The 16,261-nt window shown below is 41.7% G+C and overlaps 2 protein-coding genes across 2 annotated transcripts in view; both read right to left on the bottom strand.

Annotated features, from left to right (window-relative positions):
- The window catches only part of clip2 (CAP-GLY domain containing linker protein 2), a 57,971-nt gene extending 55,892 nt beyond the window's left edge, over positions 1-2,079 (bottom strand). Inside the window, exon 1 of the mRNA XM_084178766.1 lies at positions 1,986-2,079. The gene's annotated coding sequence lies outside the window, so the exon portion shown is untranslated. The remainder of the gene's footprint in view (positions 1-1,985) is intronic.
- Positions 2,080-10,311: 8,232 nt separating this feature from the next.
- Positions 10,312-16,261, bottom strand: part of rasa4 (RAS p21 protein activator 4) — a 91,706-nt gene continuing 85,756 nt past the window's right edge. The window contains exons 19-21 of the mRNA XM_084178654.1: positions 14,569-14,689; positions 14,172-14,230; positions 10,312-11,874 (exon numbers count right to left, since the gene is read on the bottom strand). Coding sequence (XP_084034780.1) covers positions 11,747-11,874; positions 14,172-14,230; positions 14,569-14,689 — 308 coding nt within the window. The 3' untranslated portion in view covers positions 10,312-11,746. The remainder of the gene's footprint in view (positions 11,875-14,171; positions 14,231-14,568; positions 14,690-16,261) is intronic.

The raw sequence follows: 16,261 nt of genomic DNA, 5'->3' as shown, positions 1-16,261 counted from the left end.
TCTAATTCTCACAAAAAACTAAATCAGATGAACTACATATTTATTAATTGGATGGTTCCCTCATTGATTGGGTGTCCGCCTATAAATATCTGGGCATTTAGATTGACAAAGACTTAATGTTTTAAAAAACATATGGATGAGTTAGTTAAAAAGCTACGATTTAAAGTGGGCTTCTTTTTTACAAATAGATCTTGCCTCTCCCTAAATAGCAGAAAGCAGATTGTACAGTAAACTTTCCTGCCAGTTCTTCACTATGGTGACACCATTTACCAGATTGCAGCAGCCACTACTCTTAAACCTGTGGATGCCGTCTACTATAGCGCCCTTCACTTTATCACAGGTGACAGTTTTAATACACACCACTGCATCCTGTAACAAAAGGTTAGCTGGTCCTCATTAAAGTCCAGTAGATTACTTAATTATTCCTTTTGATTACAAAGCTCTACTACACAAGCTTCCAACTTACCTAACTTCATTGATAACATATAAAAATAATGAGCTACCAAACCCGCTCGCAGGACTGGTTAACTCTTGAGGTCCCTCTGGTCTTGACCAATTTAGGTAAATCCTCCTTTAGTTTTAGTGCCCCCATTGTTGGAATAAACAATTCCTTGCATCTCGATTCCCTGGTGCAGTCTAGGACTCTGATGTTGAATGAGTTCATTAAGCATTGCAGTTATTTTGATTGATTGTAGTGGTTTATTTGTTGAAATTGTGGTGTTGAGGTTGTGCCTTCTGGTTTTATTTGTAATGTAATTTGTGTTCCTGTTTGTGAGAACAATTTGGTACTCAGGGCACCATTGGTCTCACTTGGGCTACCCTGAATAAATAAAAGTTAATAATAAAAAATAAAAACCTTTGGGTTGCTAGACGTTTGCGTTATACGCCCATCCATCCTCTCATACCGGCTTAAAGGGATACTTTGGGATTTTGGCAATGAGCCCTTTATCTACTTCCCCAGAGTCAGATGAACTCGTGGATACCAGTTTTATGTCTCTGCGAGCAGTTTAAAGGAAGTTGCTAACAAGTGCTAGCACAATTGCTAACTACAGTCTATGGGTATCGGCTAGTATGCTACCAGTCATTGCTCTAATGGTAGTTAATTTTGGCTCATGAAACTACTAACTTCCTTCATACTGGACACAGAGACATAAAAATGGTATCCACAAATTAATCTGACTCTGGGGAAGGGCCTCATCGCCAAAATCCCAAATTATCCCTTTAAGTAACCTTCTGTTTTATGTAACCATACCAAACATAACACATTATACTAATTCGAGTGTCACAGATTTAAATTTACTATGTTACGTCTAGTCTTTGAGGCCAGGCTGCTTGCCCGCACACTGAGACCTGATCAGCTGTATTCCCAATTGCATGCATGGCCTTCAAGACAAATATTTTACATCTCTCCAACCATAATATGTAATTCATGACAACGTTACATCACTATTCTAGAACCGCATCTCGCATTTATGCCGGGTTCGAGATGAGACGTCTGAAGAATGCAATGGTGCTTTCACAGTATCAACACCATTCAGTTGACTCATGTATCGACATAAATTCGTATGTTATTTTATGCAATAGGCCAAGGCCTAAATCCTTTTAGAATATTTTCTCTGGGCAGTTTTTATGACCGTTCTGCGAGGGGGCTATATTCTTGACAATGCAAAGTTGCTCCTTGTAGCCTGCTATATGACAGTGCAGTAGGGCTAGGCTACAATGTTACCATTTGATGCTCTAAACATAGGACAATTGGGCTATTGAATGACACATTGTTGTCTGCTAAGCCTGTTGAATACATTGTTGGTGTTTACACAATTATATTGCGAATTGATATATTTCCGTGACAGGGAAACATAAGGTGAATCTGAACACATACAACGCAAATGTTGATCTATTGTTATACCCACTGCAGCGCGGTGTGCATTTCTACTTCAGCTCAACAAATCCCTTAAACGATAAAGATGCAAGAACGAAACGCTTACCTTTTTATGTCCAATTTACGCATAAACGTGTCCAAAAACCGGCGAACTTATTTTTTTCCTAGAGGAGAGGGGTCCGCGGATCGGTTGATTTATCAGAAGGTTGCCACTCCCTACACCCCCACACAGGGATGCACAAAAAATATGGATGCTTAGATGGAGCTGGAAGGGAGAGTGTGGCAGGATGCGAGCCGCAGTAGGCTACAAGCGAAGATGCCGGTTTATTTTGAGAACGCGGTTTTCAGAAATAACATTAGGTTGTTGCTTCTGTTTGCTGTGAAGATTCAATGTAACTATATGCCAAATCCTCGGTCTCCCTTTTTGTTAGCGGTTTTGGGGTGCAAAGCAGCATCAGCAACTTCAACCAGCTTCAATCAGCCGTTCAGGAAGCGTAAAATCCTTCACCAGTACGCACATGTGGCGTATTGAACATAGAGGGAGGAGGTTTTCAATGTTTCGCTTGGGGCGCAATGGATTTTCGGTCTCTTTTTTCGCCTCTGTTGAGGAGCCTCCCCCTTCGCTGGTCAGCCAAACAAAGAGCTAAGGAAGTGGACGCTATTGCTGAAAGAGTTGTGAATAGAAAGAAGGCTACAATGCCAACTTTTAACCAAACCAAGCTATGAAGATACAATTTTGTTCTCCGGTTTGAAAGGAATTCATAAATAGTTGCATATTCTGTATAAAAATGTAAGGTGCAAGCGAAAGTAGGATATGCTAAAGGCATTTATCCAGATTATTCACTGGTCCAGCTGTTCAATTTGCTCAAAGGAATTGATGTGCATCCGGTGTTGAATCACTGAGAATGAGTTATCCTTCCTGGGAATCCATGGAATTCCCTCGCATCATAAATTAGTTCCCACTTTGCAATAGTCTAGTGTCCCTAATACCACTTACATACAGTTCTCACTTTTTTGCAATGCACACTTTAAAGGATTTTCAAATAAACATACAGAGATAATAAACTGACTATGTAATAGCATTGTAATAACACTACCTAATGGTATACTACCATACAGGCTAAAACCCAATGACTGTATATACACAAACTTCTATAGGAAAACGTATTAGGATAACCTTGCCCTTGCCTTGCCCTAGCCTATATTTTGTCATATTTATGGTAAAAGGAAACAAACGTATTCGGAGACATTTGAACAACTCTCAATCAGTTACTATTGGAATGTGATGTTGTGTCAAAGTTACATGTGCACTGGCCCATCAATATTCAACAATACCCATTAAAGCACTCAACAATCATTCCCTCAGGCATCTCAATGGCTGCCTGTGGCACAACGTTGATAGACTGAGGCAATTTGTCAGTGTCTGATCTTCATAGTGGCCCTCAGTGTCAAGGATGAGGTTAGCCCTATTGCATGCTTATAAAAAAAATCACATTTTCAAAAGCTGGTAGTGCAATGGTAGGCCAAAGATCTTGTTGAAGAGATGCCTCATGGTTAGTAATGTTTGGTCTACAAATTAACCTTGTCTTAGCGGTGGTGAATGATGAATGTAGTAGGTCAAACGGGTAGTTCACCTCCAAATCAAAGTTTGTCAGATGTAAATTGAGCTAAATCCATATTCCAATCCATTGATTGTGTAGACCCCCCTATACATGCATGTGGAAAAATCTAAAGTTCTCAATTCCAAATGAATGAGAATTGGGAAACATTGTCCCTGTTCTGAGTGAAAACAAATGGACTTATAGCTGATAACCAGAACCATTAATAAAGATTATGGATAGAAAAGATCCAATAACATTTTCCCATTGATAAAGCTGCATTATGGATAGAAAATATTTTTAAAAAATGAATGGAACATCCACATTACAGATTTACAAAAGTGGAAAGTGGATAACCTATCCAAAGTTTGGTTGTGGCATAAACTAATGTGTGATATTTCGTAAAATCAGTGGCGGCACCAGGAATTTTTTGCTTGGTAGTTGCGTAGGGGTGCTTGCCATCTATGGTGTACACATGAATGTACTAACACATTCATTCATGGGTGTGCTAGGTCTATTCTTGAGGGTGCATTAGCACCGGCAAGGCCCTCCCTCTGCTTGAGAGGTTTGAGGCCACAACAGGAAGTGAATTCTTTCTGTATGAGCTGAAGACTTGCACTATAAAGGGGTTTCTGTGAATTTGACAGTAATTTACAGGCAGCTAGTGGTAAGTAAGTTGCTGTATTTCATATTGCAGTACACCTACTGTAATCTAAATACAGTATCAAAACAAGTACTGTGTAATGAGACCGTAAATAACATACCTAAAATACCTTAATTGATTGTATTGTACTGCTACTGTAATTGTAATGAATTGATTAATGAAATTCATTGAGAGGAGATGGGGTTTGTATTTCACAGTATTTTAATGTAATTACATGGAATTGGTGCAAGCAGGTTGGCTGCAAGGTACTGTGTTTACACATTGCATATCGTGAGAATAGTGCTGGAAGGAATAGCAGCCGTTTTACGGTCTCCTTACCAATTGTGCTATTATTTATTTATTTTCGCTGATCTGAACAGTTTTTGTACATAATGTTTCCGCCATCGTTTCCTATGACTGAAAATAGCTTCTGGACATCAGAACACCGATCACTAACCTCGATTTGGATGAGGATTTCTAATTCAATGAGTCGGCGGCAAAGGACATACTGTTCATCCCGGACCAGGCCCAAATCCCCAGAACTCGAAAAAGGAAGAGGCAGCGTTATAGAGGCCGGCGTGTGGGATACCTGACGAGACAACGTTGGCGAGTGGATAAACCGCCTCTACCCTCCATTCTATTGGCGAACGTGCAATCACTGGAGAATAAACTGGACAAGCTCCGTTCAAGACTATCCTATCAACGTGAATTTTATATACATCGGCAGGACAGAATGGCAGCGTCAAGTAAACTCAAAGGATGGTGTGTCTCTTTGTTAACAACAGCTTGTGTGCGATCTCTAATATTAAGGAAGTCTCTAGGTTCTGATCGCCTGAGTTAGAATACCTCATGATAAGCTGTAGAACATACTATTTACCAAGAGTTTTCATCTATATTTTTCGTAGCTGTCTATTTACCACCACAAACCGATGATGGCACTAAGACCGCACTGAATGAGATGCATAGGACCATAAACAAACAAGAAAATGCTCACCCAGAGGTGGCTTTCCTGGTGTCCAGTGATTTTAATGCAGGAAAACTGAAATCCTCTACCAGAATGTCACCTGTGCCACTAGAGGCAAAAAAACTCTAAATCACCTTTACTACACACAGAGACTCATACAAAGCTCTCCCTTGCCCTTCATTTGGCAAATCTGACCATAACTCTATCCTCCTGATTCCTGCATACAAGCAAAAACTCAAACAGGAAGTACCAGTGACGCGCTCAATAGGGAAGTGGTCTGATGAAGCGGATGCTAAGCTACAGGACTGTTTCGCTAGCTGAGACTGGAATATGTTCTGGGATTCATCCGATGGCATTGAGGACTTTACCACAATAGTCACCGCCTTCATTAATAAGTGCATCGATGACGTCATCCCCACAGTGTCCGTACTTACATATCCCAACCAGAAGCCATGGATTACAGGCAACATCCGCACTGAGCTCAAGGCTAGAGCTGCTGCTTTCAAGGAGCGGGACACTAATCCGGAAGCTTATAAGAAATGTCCTTCGCCCTCCGACGAGCCATCAAGCAGGCAAAGCGTCGATACAGGACTAAGGTCATTTCCTACTGTGCCGGCTCTGACGCTCGTTGGATGTGGCAGGGCTTGCAAACTATCATGGATTATAAAGGGAAACCCAGCCACGAGCTGCCCAGTGACGTGAGCCTACCAGACAAGCTAAATGCCTTCTATGCTCACTTTGAAGCAAGCAACACTGAACCATGCATGAGCGCACCAGCTGTTCCAACTGTGTGATCACGCTTTCCATAGCCGATATGAGTAAGAACTTTAAACAGGTGAACATTCAGAAGGCCGCAGGGCCAGACGGATTACCAGGGCGCGTACTCAGAGCATGCACTGACCAGCTGGCAAGTGTCTTCACTGACATTTTCAACCTCTCCCTGACACAGTCTTTAATACCTACATGTTTGAAGTAGACCACCATAGTCCCTGTGACCAAGAACGCCAAGGTAAGCTGTCTAAATAACTATTGCCCCATAGCACTCACATCGTTAGCCATGAAATCCTTTGAAAGGCTGGTCATGGTTCACATCAACACTATCATCCCAGACACCCTGGACCCACTCCAATTCGCAAACCGCCCCAACAGATCCACAGATGACTCAATCTCTATTGCACTCCACACTGCCCTTTCCCACCTGGATAAAAGGAATACCTACGTGAGAATGCTGTTCATTGGCTACAGCTCAGCGTTCAACACCATAGTGCCCTCCAAGCTCATCACTAAACTAAGGACCCTGGGATTGAACACCTCCCTCTGCAACTGGATCTCCTGACGGGCTGCCTCCAGGTGGTGAGGGTAAGAAACAACACATCTGCCACGCTGACCCTCAACACGGGGGCCCATCAGGGGTGCGTGCTTAGTCCCCTCCTGTACTCCCAGTTCACCCTTGACTGGATGGCCGCGCACGACTCCAACACCATCATTACGTTTTCCGATGACACGACGGTGGTAGGCCTGATCACTGACAACGATGAAACAGCTTATAGGGAGGAGGTCAGAGACATAGCAGTGTGGTGCCAGGAAAACAACGTCTCCCTCAGCGTCAGCAAGACAAAGGAGCTGATCATGGAGTACAGGAAACGGAGTGGCCGAGCACGCCCCCATTCACATCGACGGGGCTGTAGTGGAGCGGGTCGAGAGCTTCAAGTTCCTCGGTGTCCACATTACTACGGACCTATCATGGTCCAAACACACGAACACAGTCGTGAAGAGGGCACGACAACGCCTCTTCTCCCTCAGAAGGCTGAAAAGATTTGGCATGGGCCCTAGGATCCTCAAAAAGTTCTACAGCTGCACCACTATGAGCATCTGTGACCAAAAGGCTCATGAACAGCTTCTACCCCCAAGCTATAAGACTGCTAAACAGCTAATCAAAAGGCTACCTGAACTATCTCCTGTTTTTGTTTTTTTGCATTGACTCTCTTGCACTGGCTCTATGCACACTCACTGGACTCTACCCACACACTCATACATACTACACTGACCGGGTTTAGACTGTTTAGTGCCAAAAATAAGGGGTTAAATACAGTTGAAGTCGAAAGTTTACATACACTTAGGTTGGAGTCATTAAAACTCATTTTTCAACCACTCCACACATTTCTTGTTAACAAACTATAGTTTTGGCAAGTCGGTTAAGACATCTACTTTGTGCATGACACAAGTAATTTTTCCAACAATTGTTTACAGACAGATTATTTCACTTATAACTCACTGTATAACAATTCCAGTGGATCAGAAGATCCAGTTGCAGAGGGAGGTGTTCAATCCCAGGGTCCTTAGTTTAGTGATGAGCTTGGAGGGCACTATGGTGTTGAACGCTGAGCTGTAGCCAATGAACAGCATTCTCACGTAGGTATTCCTTTTATCCAGGTGGGAAAGGGCAGTGTGGAGTGCAATAGAGATTGAGTTATCGGTGGATCTGTTGGGGCGGTTTGCGAATTGGAGTGGGTCCAGGGTGTCTGGGATGATAGTGTTGATGTGAACCATGACCAGCCTTTCAAAGGATTTCATGGCTAACGATGTGAGTACTATGGGGCAATAGTTATTTAGACAGCTTACCTTGGCGTTCTTGGTTGACTGTGCCTTTAAACAGCTTGGAAAATTCCAGAAAATAATGTCAATGGCTTTAGAAGCTTCTGATAGGCTAATTGACATAATTTGAGTCAATTGGAGGTGTACCTGTGGATGTATTTCAAGGCCTACCTTCAAACTCAGTGCCTCTTTGCTTGACATCATGGGAAAATCAAAAGAAATCAGCCAAGACCTCAGAAAAATAATTGTAGACCTTCACAAGTCTGGTTCATCCTTGGGAACAATTTCCAAACGCCTGAAGGTACCACGTTCATCTGTACAAACAATAGTATGCAAGTATAAACACCATGGGACCACGCAGCCGTCATACTGCTCAGGAAGGAGACGCGTTCTGTCTCCGAGAGATGAACGTACTTTGGTGCGAAAAATGCAAATAAATCCCAGAACAGCAAAGGACCTTGTGAAGATGTTGGAGGAAACAGGTACAAAAGTATCTATATCCACAGTAAAACAAGTCCTATATCGACATAACCTGAAAGGCCACTCAGCAAGGAAGTAGCCACTGCTCCAAAACCGGCATAAAAAAGCCAGACTACGGTTTGCAACTGCACATGGGGACAAAGATCGTACTTTTTGGAGAAATGTCCTCTGGTCTGATGAAACAAAAATAGAACTGGCCATAATGACCATTGTTATGATTGGAGGAAAAAGGGGGTGCTTGCAAGCTGAAGAACACCATCCCAACCGTGAAACACGGGGGTGGCAGCATCATGCTGTGGGGGTGCTTTGCTGCAGAAGGGACTGGTACACTTCGCAAAATAGATGGCTTCATGAGGAAGGAAAATTATGTGGATGTATTGAAGCAACATCTCAAGACATCAGTCAGGAAGTTAAAGCTTGGTCGCAAATGGGTCTTCCAAATGAACAATGACCCCAAGCATACTTCCAAAGTTGTGGCAAAATGGCTTAAGGACAACAAACTCAAGGTATTGGAGTGGCCATCACAAAGCCCTGACCTCAATCCTATAGAACATTTGTGGGCAGAACTGAAAAAGCGTGTGTGAGCAAAAAGGCCTACAAACCTGACTCAGTTACACCAGCTCTGTTAGGAGGAATGGGCCAAAATTCACCAAACCTATTGTAGGAAGCTTGTGGAAGGCTACCCGAAACGTTTGACCCAAGTTAAACAATTTAAAGGCAATGCTACCAAATACTAATTGAGTGTATGTAAACCTCTGACCCACTGGGAATGTGATAAAATAAATAAAAGCTGAAATAAAAAATTCTCTCTACTATTATTCTGACATTTTACATTACTAAAATAAAGTGGTGATCCTAACTGACCTAAGACAGGGAATTTTTACTTGGATTAAATGTCAGGAATTGTGAAAAACAGAGTTTAAATGTATTTGGCTAAGGTGTATGTAAACTTCTGTAAGCAATTGTTGGAAAAATTACTTGTGTCATGCACAAAGTAGATGGCCTAAACGACTTGCCAAAACTATAGTTTGTTAACAAGAAATGTGTGGAGTGGTTGAAAAATGAGTCTTAATGACTCCAACCTAAGTGTATGTAAACTTCCGACTTCAACTGTATCAGTTAAATTGGTAGAGCATTCTCACTAACGGGTTCAACAAATATAGCCTCTTACAAGGCACGCGTCAAAATATGTCAATGAGCCAGAACCGTAAAAAGCATGCACCCACTAGTTGTCAAAATATTTCCATTCTTTAATACACGTTTGTAACATTTCACAAAAAAATATCTGACTTGTGATACTGCATAGTTTCCTTCAACAAAGACTGATGACGATATTGATGTGATATTGATATGACACTGCAAGTCAACCCGCATTTGAGTGATAAGATACTGTAGGCATGCTGAAAGCACGATACAGAACTTAGTGTAGACCAACTTTTGAGAAGCAAATGTATTTGTACCAATGCTGGCCAGATGTTTAGAGGGGTTTCTTACATACCATACAAGTCATTTTAATGCCTTGCACACAGTTAATTAAGCATGTGCTCTGGTCACATGCAAAGCAGAATATTGTCTATCTACAGTATATCCACACACAGTCACTATTCAAGCCAGCACCAGCACCATATTGTTGTTCAATGTATAGGTCTATTTTTCTAGCTGGTTTGAATTACATTTCTATCATTTTCAAATAATTAGAGAGAAAAAGTTATTTCAAACTGTACTTGCAGGCGCTATATGAAAAATATGTGCTCATATGCCACATGAAGGTAGATACTGCAGAAAGTCCTCCGGTCCTGTGTAGTGCAGTTGGTAGCGCATGGCGCTTGCAACCCCAGGATAGTTGGTTTGATTCCCGGGACCACCCATACGTAAAATATTTATGCACTCATGACTAAGCTGCTTTGGATAAAGTGTTTGCTAAATGGCATATATTATTAAGTACCCCAACCCTGTACCGTACAGCTCCGGGTGAAAGTTTCACCAAGGATCAGCTTCCCTTCCCCCAATCATAATCTTAACCATTATTGGGCAAAATGCTAAGCTGACCCAATATCAGTATCTAGGGGCAACTTCACCCTACACCCTACTGTCTTGCATGGCTGTATAGCGCTTCACAAGTATACAAATGAAACTGAGCCACCTAGTGGTTAATAACAATAAACTATTTTAATGGTTGAACATTTTACATTCACATGGCAAAACAGATAGAAAATGCAAACTCAAATGCTCAATATCATATAAAAATGTACAATATAAATGAATAAGACTTAAAATAACATACTCACACATTGACATACAATATAAACCTAACACATAAAAAGGTTAGAATTGACACTGAATGGCAACATAAATAAAGGAATTACAATATATTCCTCTTCACATTTCTGAGAACGTATGAGACTAATCTTTCAGGGGTCTGTCCATTCATTCTCAGTTAACACATGCAATATTATATTTTATACATAACAATCTGTCTTTTGATATGCATTTTTCTCCTAGTCTGTCAATTCTTTGTGCATGTCAAAAGTCTACTGTTTACTTTAGATCATGAAAAAGTTAACACTGTTGTGCCAATTTGTGCTTGAAATACTGTAAAGAACATAGTCACTTTTAAATGGCACATAGAACACACAACAATAAAACACAGATGTGGCCCATGGCATTAAAAGCCTGTAAGAAAGACTTGGGAACATTACAGATGCACAAGTAAGACAAATAAAAAAAAATCAATTTTCTGACAATAAAATAAACTCCTGTGACAATGGTGTATTATCATTTCAATCACGCTTAACAAAGACATTAATAAACAACCACGGCAAAAGAAGATGCACCCTCATGGTGAGATAGCTATTCAGAACTCTAACTCTGTTTCTTGAACTGCATTGTTGGTTAAGGGCTTGTAAGTAAGCCTTTCACGGTAAGGTCTACACCTGTTGTATTCGGCGCATGTGACAAATAAAATTTGATTTTAATGTCAGTGTTGCCATCAGTTCATATGCTTTCAATAGGCTGATCATTTTACAAATACTTTAGCGATACTGCTCTTGGTCTCCATCTACTCTTTACTATAGCTGCATTATGCATGTACAGGATATAACCCTTGTTAACATAACATAATGTTAAACTTTCCACAGGTAACATTTACCATACATTCATAATATCTACATCTGCACTATGTATAGGGGGGGGGGTTGAACCTCAAACGCAATGTCAAACACAGACGCATCACACAATCCACTCCCCGTCAGTGCTTCTTAAAGGGATGTTGCTGGTAGCTCTGTGAGGTTAATGTGAAGAGCAGAGCATCACCCAACAGAACTCATCTTCATGAAGAAGTTTATGATGAACATGATGGTGTACTGACCAAAATGTCTTCACTGACGTTCCATACGGGTTTTCTTGACAAGGAGAAGTCAAAATTAATGTAAAGAGTTGAGTAAAAGGAGTAACACAGACTAGGGCTGTGTCCCTTTATAGCGCAATTACCCTATGTGCCTTGGTCACAAGTAGTGCAGTATAGAGGGGATTAGGGAGCCATTTGGGACATCATAGGCCTGAGAACTGCCTGTTGCGTTGACATTCTGTTACGTTTGCAGCTCCAGGAGAAAGTTTCTATTCTTTGACCTCTCCTCCTCCTCCACTGCAGTGTGGGAGTTCTGCAGGTCCTGTAGGACACTGAACAACCTTGTGACCCCGTCCAGCTTCTTCTCACCTGGGACATGAGAGGTCAGATAACAGATTACAGACTGGGACCAACCAGCACAGAAATACACAGACACACATCTTTCAAACACACTTTAGACTCAGCGATATGATGTTGCACGAGAAGCACCGCAGATGTTGCAGATGAACACGATGCAAGACGCTGCACTCAGAGTATAGACAGAGTATTTGCACATGTGCACGGGTGTGCTTCAAAAGCTATTACGTGAAATCTGCAGGACTGGAAACAGTGGAGAAGTTTAGCCTCGCACTTCAATGCTCTTAGTTGTTGCGGAAATCGACCCGATATTGCTGTTTACTTTGTGGATTGCTGACTCTACCTTTAAACTATAGGGTGGTAGGTAGCTTAGCGGTTAGAGTGTTGAGTCAGTAACCGAAAGGTCGCTGATTCAAATACGCGCACCGACAAGGTTATAAATCTGGCACTTATAACTTAGTAAGGAATATTAGGGTTAACAGTACAGTATATAAAACATTCTAGTTAACCATGACAATCGTGTGCCCTCTTCTAGGAAGTCATATAAAGGTATAGAAGGCCATATACAGTGGGGGAAAAAAGTATTTAGTCAGCCACCAATTGTGCAAGTTCTCCCACTTAAAAAGATGAGAGAGGCCTGTAATTTTCATCATAGGTACACATCAACTATGACAGACAAAATGAGATTTTTTTTTCTCCAGAAAATCACATTGTAGGATTTTTAATGAATTTATTTGCAAATTATGGTGGAAAATAAGTATTTGGTCAATAACAAAAGTTTCTCAATACTTTGTTATATACCCTTTGTTGGCAATGACACAGGTCAAATGTTTTCTGTAAGTCTTCACAAGGTTTTCACACACTGTTGCTGGTATTTTGGCCCATTCCTCCATGCAGATTTCCTCTAGAGCAGTGATGTTTTGGGGCTATCGCTGGGCAACACGGACTTTCAACTCCCTCCAAAGATTTTCTATGGGGTTGAGATCTGGAGACTGGCTAGGCCACTCCAGGACCTTGAAATGCTTCTTACGAAGCCACTCCTTTGTTGCCCGGGCGGTGTGTTTGGGATCATTGTCATGCTGAAAGACCAAGCCACGTTTCATCTTCAATGCCCTTGCTGATGGAAGGAGGTTTTCACTCAAAATCTCACGATACATGGCCCCATTCATTCTCTCCTTTACACGGATCAGTCGTCCTGGTCCCTTTGCAGCCCCAAAGCATGATGTTTCCACCCACATGCTTCACAGTAGGTATGGTGTTCTTTGGATGCAACTCAGCATTCTTTGTCCTCCAAACACAACGTGTTGAGTTTTTACCAAAAAGTTCTATTTTGGTTTCATCTGACCATATGACATTCTCCCAATCCTCTTCTGGATCATCCAAATGCACTCTAGCAAACTTCAGACGGGCCTGGACATGTACTGGCTTAAGCAGGGGGACACGTCTGGCACTGCAGGATTTGAGTCCCTGGCGGCGTAGTGTGTTACTGATGGTAGGCTTTGTTACTTTGGTCCCAGCTCTCTGCAGGTCATTCACTAGGTCCCCCCGTGTGGTTCTGGGATTTTTGCTCACCGTTCTTGTGATCATTTTGACCCCACGGGGTGAGATCTTGCGTGGAGCCCCAGATCGAGGGAGATTATCAGTGGTCTTGTATGTCTTCCATTTCCTAATAATTGCTCCCACAGTTGATTTCTTCAAACCAAGCTGCTTACCTATTGCAGATTCAGTCTTCCCAGCCTGGTGCAGGTCTACAATTTTGTTTCTGGTGTCCTTTGACAGATCTTTGGTCTTGGCCATAGTGGAGTTTGGAGTGTGACTGTTTGAGGTTGTGGACAGGTGTCTTTTATACTGATAACAAGTTCAAACAGGTGCGATTAATACAGGTAACGAGTGGAAGACAGAGGAGCCTCTTAAAGAAGAAGTTACAGGTCTGTGAGAGCCAGAAATCTTGCTTGTTTGTAGGTGACCAAATACTTATTTTCCACCATAATTTGCAAATAAATTCATTAAAAATCCTACAATGTGATTTTCTGGATTTTCTTTCCTCAATTTGCCTGTCATAGTTGACGTGTACGTATGATGAAAATTACAGGCCTCTCTCATCTTTTTAAGTGGGAGAACTTGCACAATTGGTGGCTGACTAAATACTTTTTTTCCCCACTGTATACCCTTCTATGGCTTGTTGTCTTTCTTTACAATATATATTTTTTTATGATATGCATTCAAAAGAATAATAACCATTATCTTGATCATATACTGTATATTGTTACAGTATCTTTATGAAAAGAAAAAAGCTTCAAGAACCCTACCTTCCAAAGTCTCTCTGTCATCCTCTTCTTCTGGCTTGATAATCTCTTGGTATTTTTTCCTGAAAGAAAACAGAAACAATCAAAAAGTCAAATGTGCATCAGCCTACAGTACCAAAACACAGGAACCTGCTTGACCTGTCAATGCATCTGTGAACAGACTTGGGTTCAAATAGTATTTGCTTTCTTTCAAATACTTTGAGCAATTGATTGAGCCCGAGGAGCGCCAGATGGGTGGGGTTTGCACTTTTGGGACTATTCAATTGGATCCATTGCGCCAGACAAGCTTGATCGAGCGCAGCTAAGTATTTGAAAGTAAACAAATACAATTTGAACCCAGGTCTGTCTGTGAGAACAAACAAGGGGGATATAGGTTTCTGCAATGAGTTTTGAACTGTACCTCATAGCCTGTCGGACTCCAATAAGGTGCCGATAGATGAGCTGGGATTCCAGATCCGGGTCGAGGGGATCGTACCACTCCTGTAATGTCACCCCGTGTTTGGTCTTGTCACATCCTGGGTCTGGACAGACAAGAGCAAATATTGACTCAACCCCAACTACCTTATTAACCACCTGTCCAGCATTTACCACATTGTATATCAGGGGGTGGCCAACCCTCCACCTGGAGCGCTACTGGGTGTGCAGGACTTTGTTCCAGCCCTACTCCAACACACCAGATTTAACTGATCATCTGGAGTTTCATTTCCTGAATCAGGTGTGTTAGAGTAGGGCTGGAACAAAAACCTGCAACCAAGTAGCTGCCCAGTAAAGCGGTTGGTCCCTTGTTTTATTGTACTGTATACAGTTGAAGTCTGAAGTTTAAATACACTTAGGTTGGAGTTATTAAAACTCGTTTTTCAACCACTACACAAATGTATTTTTAACAAACAATTGTTTTGGCAAGTCGGTTAGGACATCTACTTTGTGCATGACACAAGTAATTTTTCCAACAATTGTTTACAGACAGATTATTTCACTTATAACTCACTGTATCACAATTCCAGTGGGTCAGAAGTTTACATACACTAAGTTGACTGTGCCTTTAAACAGCTTGGACAATTCCAGAAAATGATGTCATGGCTTTAGAAGCTTCTGATAGGCTAATTGACATCATTTGAGTCAATTGGAGGTGTACCTGTGGATGTATTTCAAGGCCTACCTTCAAACTCAGTGCCTCTTTGCTTGACATCATGGGAAAATCAAAAGAAATCAGCCAAGACCTCAGAAAAAAAATTGTAGACCTCCACAAGTCTGGTTCATCCTTGGGAGCAATTTCCAAACGCCTGAAGGTACCACATTCATCTGTACAAACAATAGTATGCAAGTATAAACACCATGGGACCACGCAGCCATCATACCGCTCAGGAAGGAGACGCGTTCTGTCTCCTAGAGATGAACGTACCTTGGTGCGAAAAGTGCAAATCAATCCCAGAACAACAGCAAATGACCTTGTGAAGATGCTAGAGGAAACAGGTACAAAAGTATCTACAGTGGGGAGAACAAGTATTTGATACACTGCCGATTTTGCAGGTTTTCCTACTTACAAAGCATATAGAGGTCTGTAATTTTTATCATAGGGACACTTCAACTGTGAGAGACAGAATCTAAAACAAAAATCCAGAAAATCACATTGTATGATTAAAGTAATTAATGTGCATTTTATTGCATGACATAAGTATTTGATACATCAGAAAAGCAGAACTTAATATTTGGTACAGAAAGCTTTGTTTGCAATTACAGAGATCATACGTTTCCTGAAGGTCTTGACCAGGTTTGCACACACTGCAGCAGCGATTTTGGCCCACTCCTCCATACAGACCTTCTCCAGATCCTTCAGGTTTCGGGGCTGTCGCTTGGCAATACGGACTTTCAGCTCCCTCCAAAGATTTTCTATTGGGTTCAGGTCTGGAGACTGGCTAGGCCACTCCAGGACCTTGAGATGCTTCTTACGGAGCCACTCCTTAGTTGCCCTGGCTGTGTGTTTCGGGTCGTTGTCATGCTGGAAGACCCAGCCACGACCCATCTTCAATGCTCTTACTGAGGGAAGGAGGTTGTTGGCCAAGATCTCGCGATACATGGCCCCATCCATCCTC

Source organism: Coregonus lavaretus (assembly GCF_964263955.1).
Source record: "Coregonus lavaretus genome assembly, chromosome: 15".
Taxonomy (NCBI): Eukaryota; Metazoa; Chordata; class Actinopteri; order Salmoniformes; family Salmonidae; genus Coregonus; species Coregonus lavaretus.
Note: the sequence above shows the minus strand (reverse complement) of the source record. Positions and strands in the feature narration are given on the sequence as shown.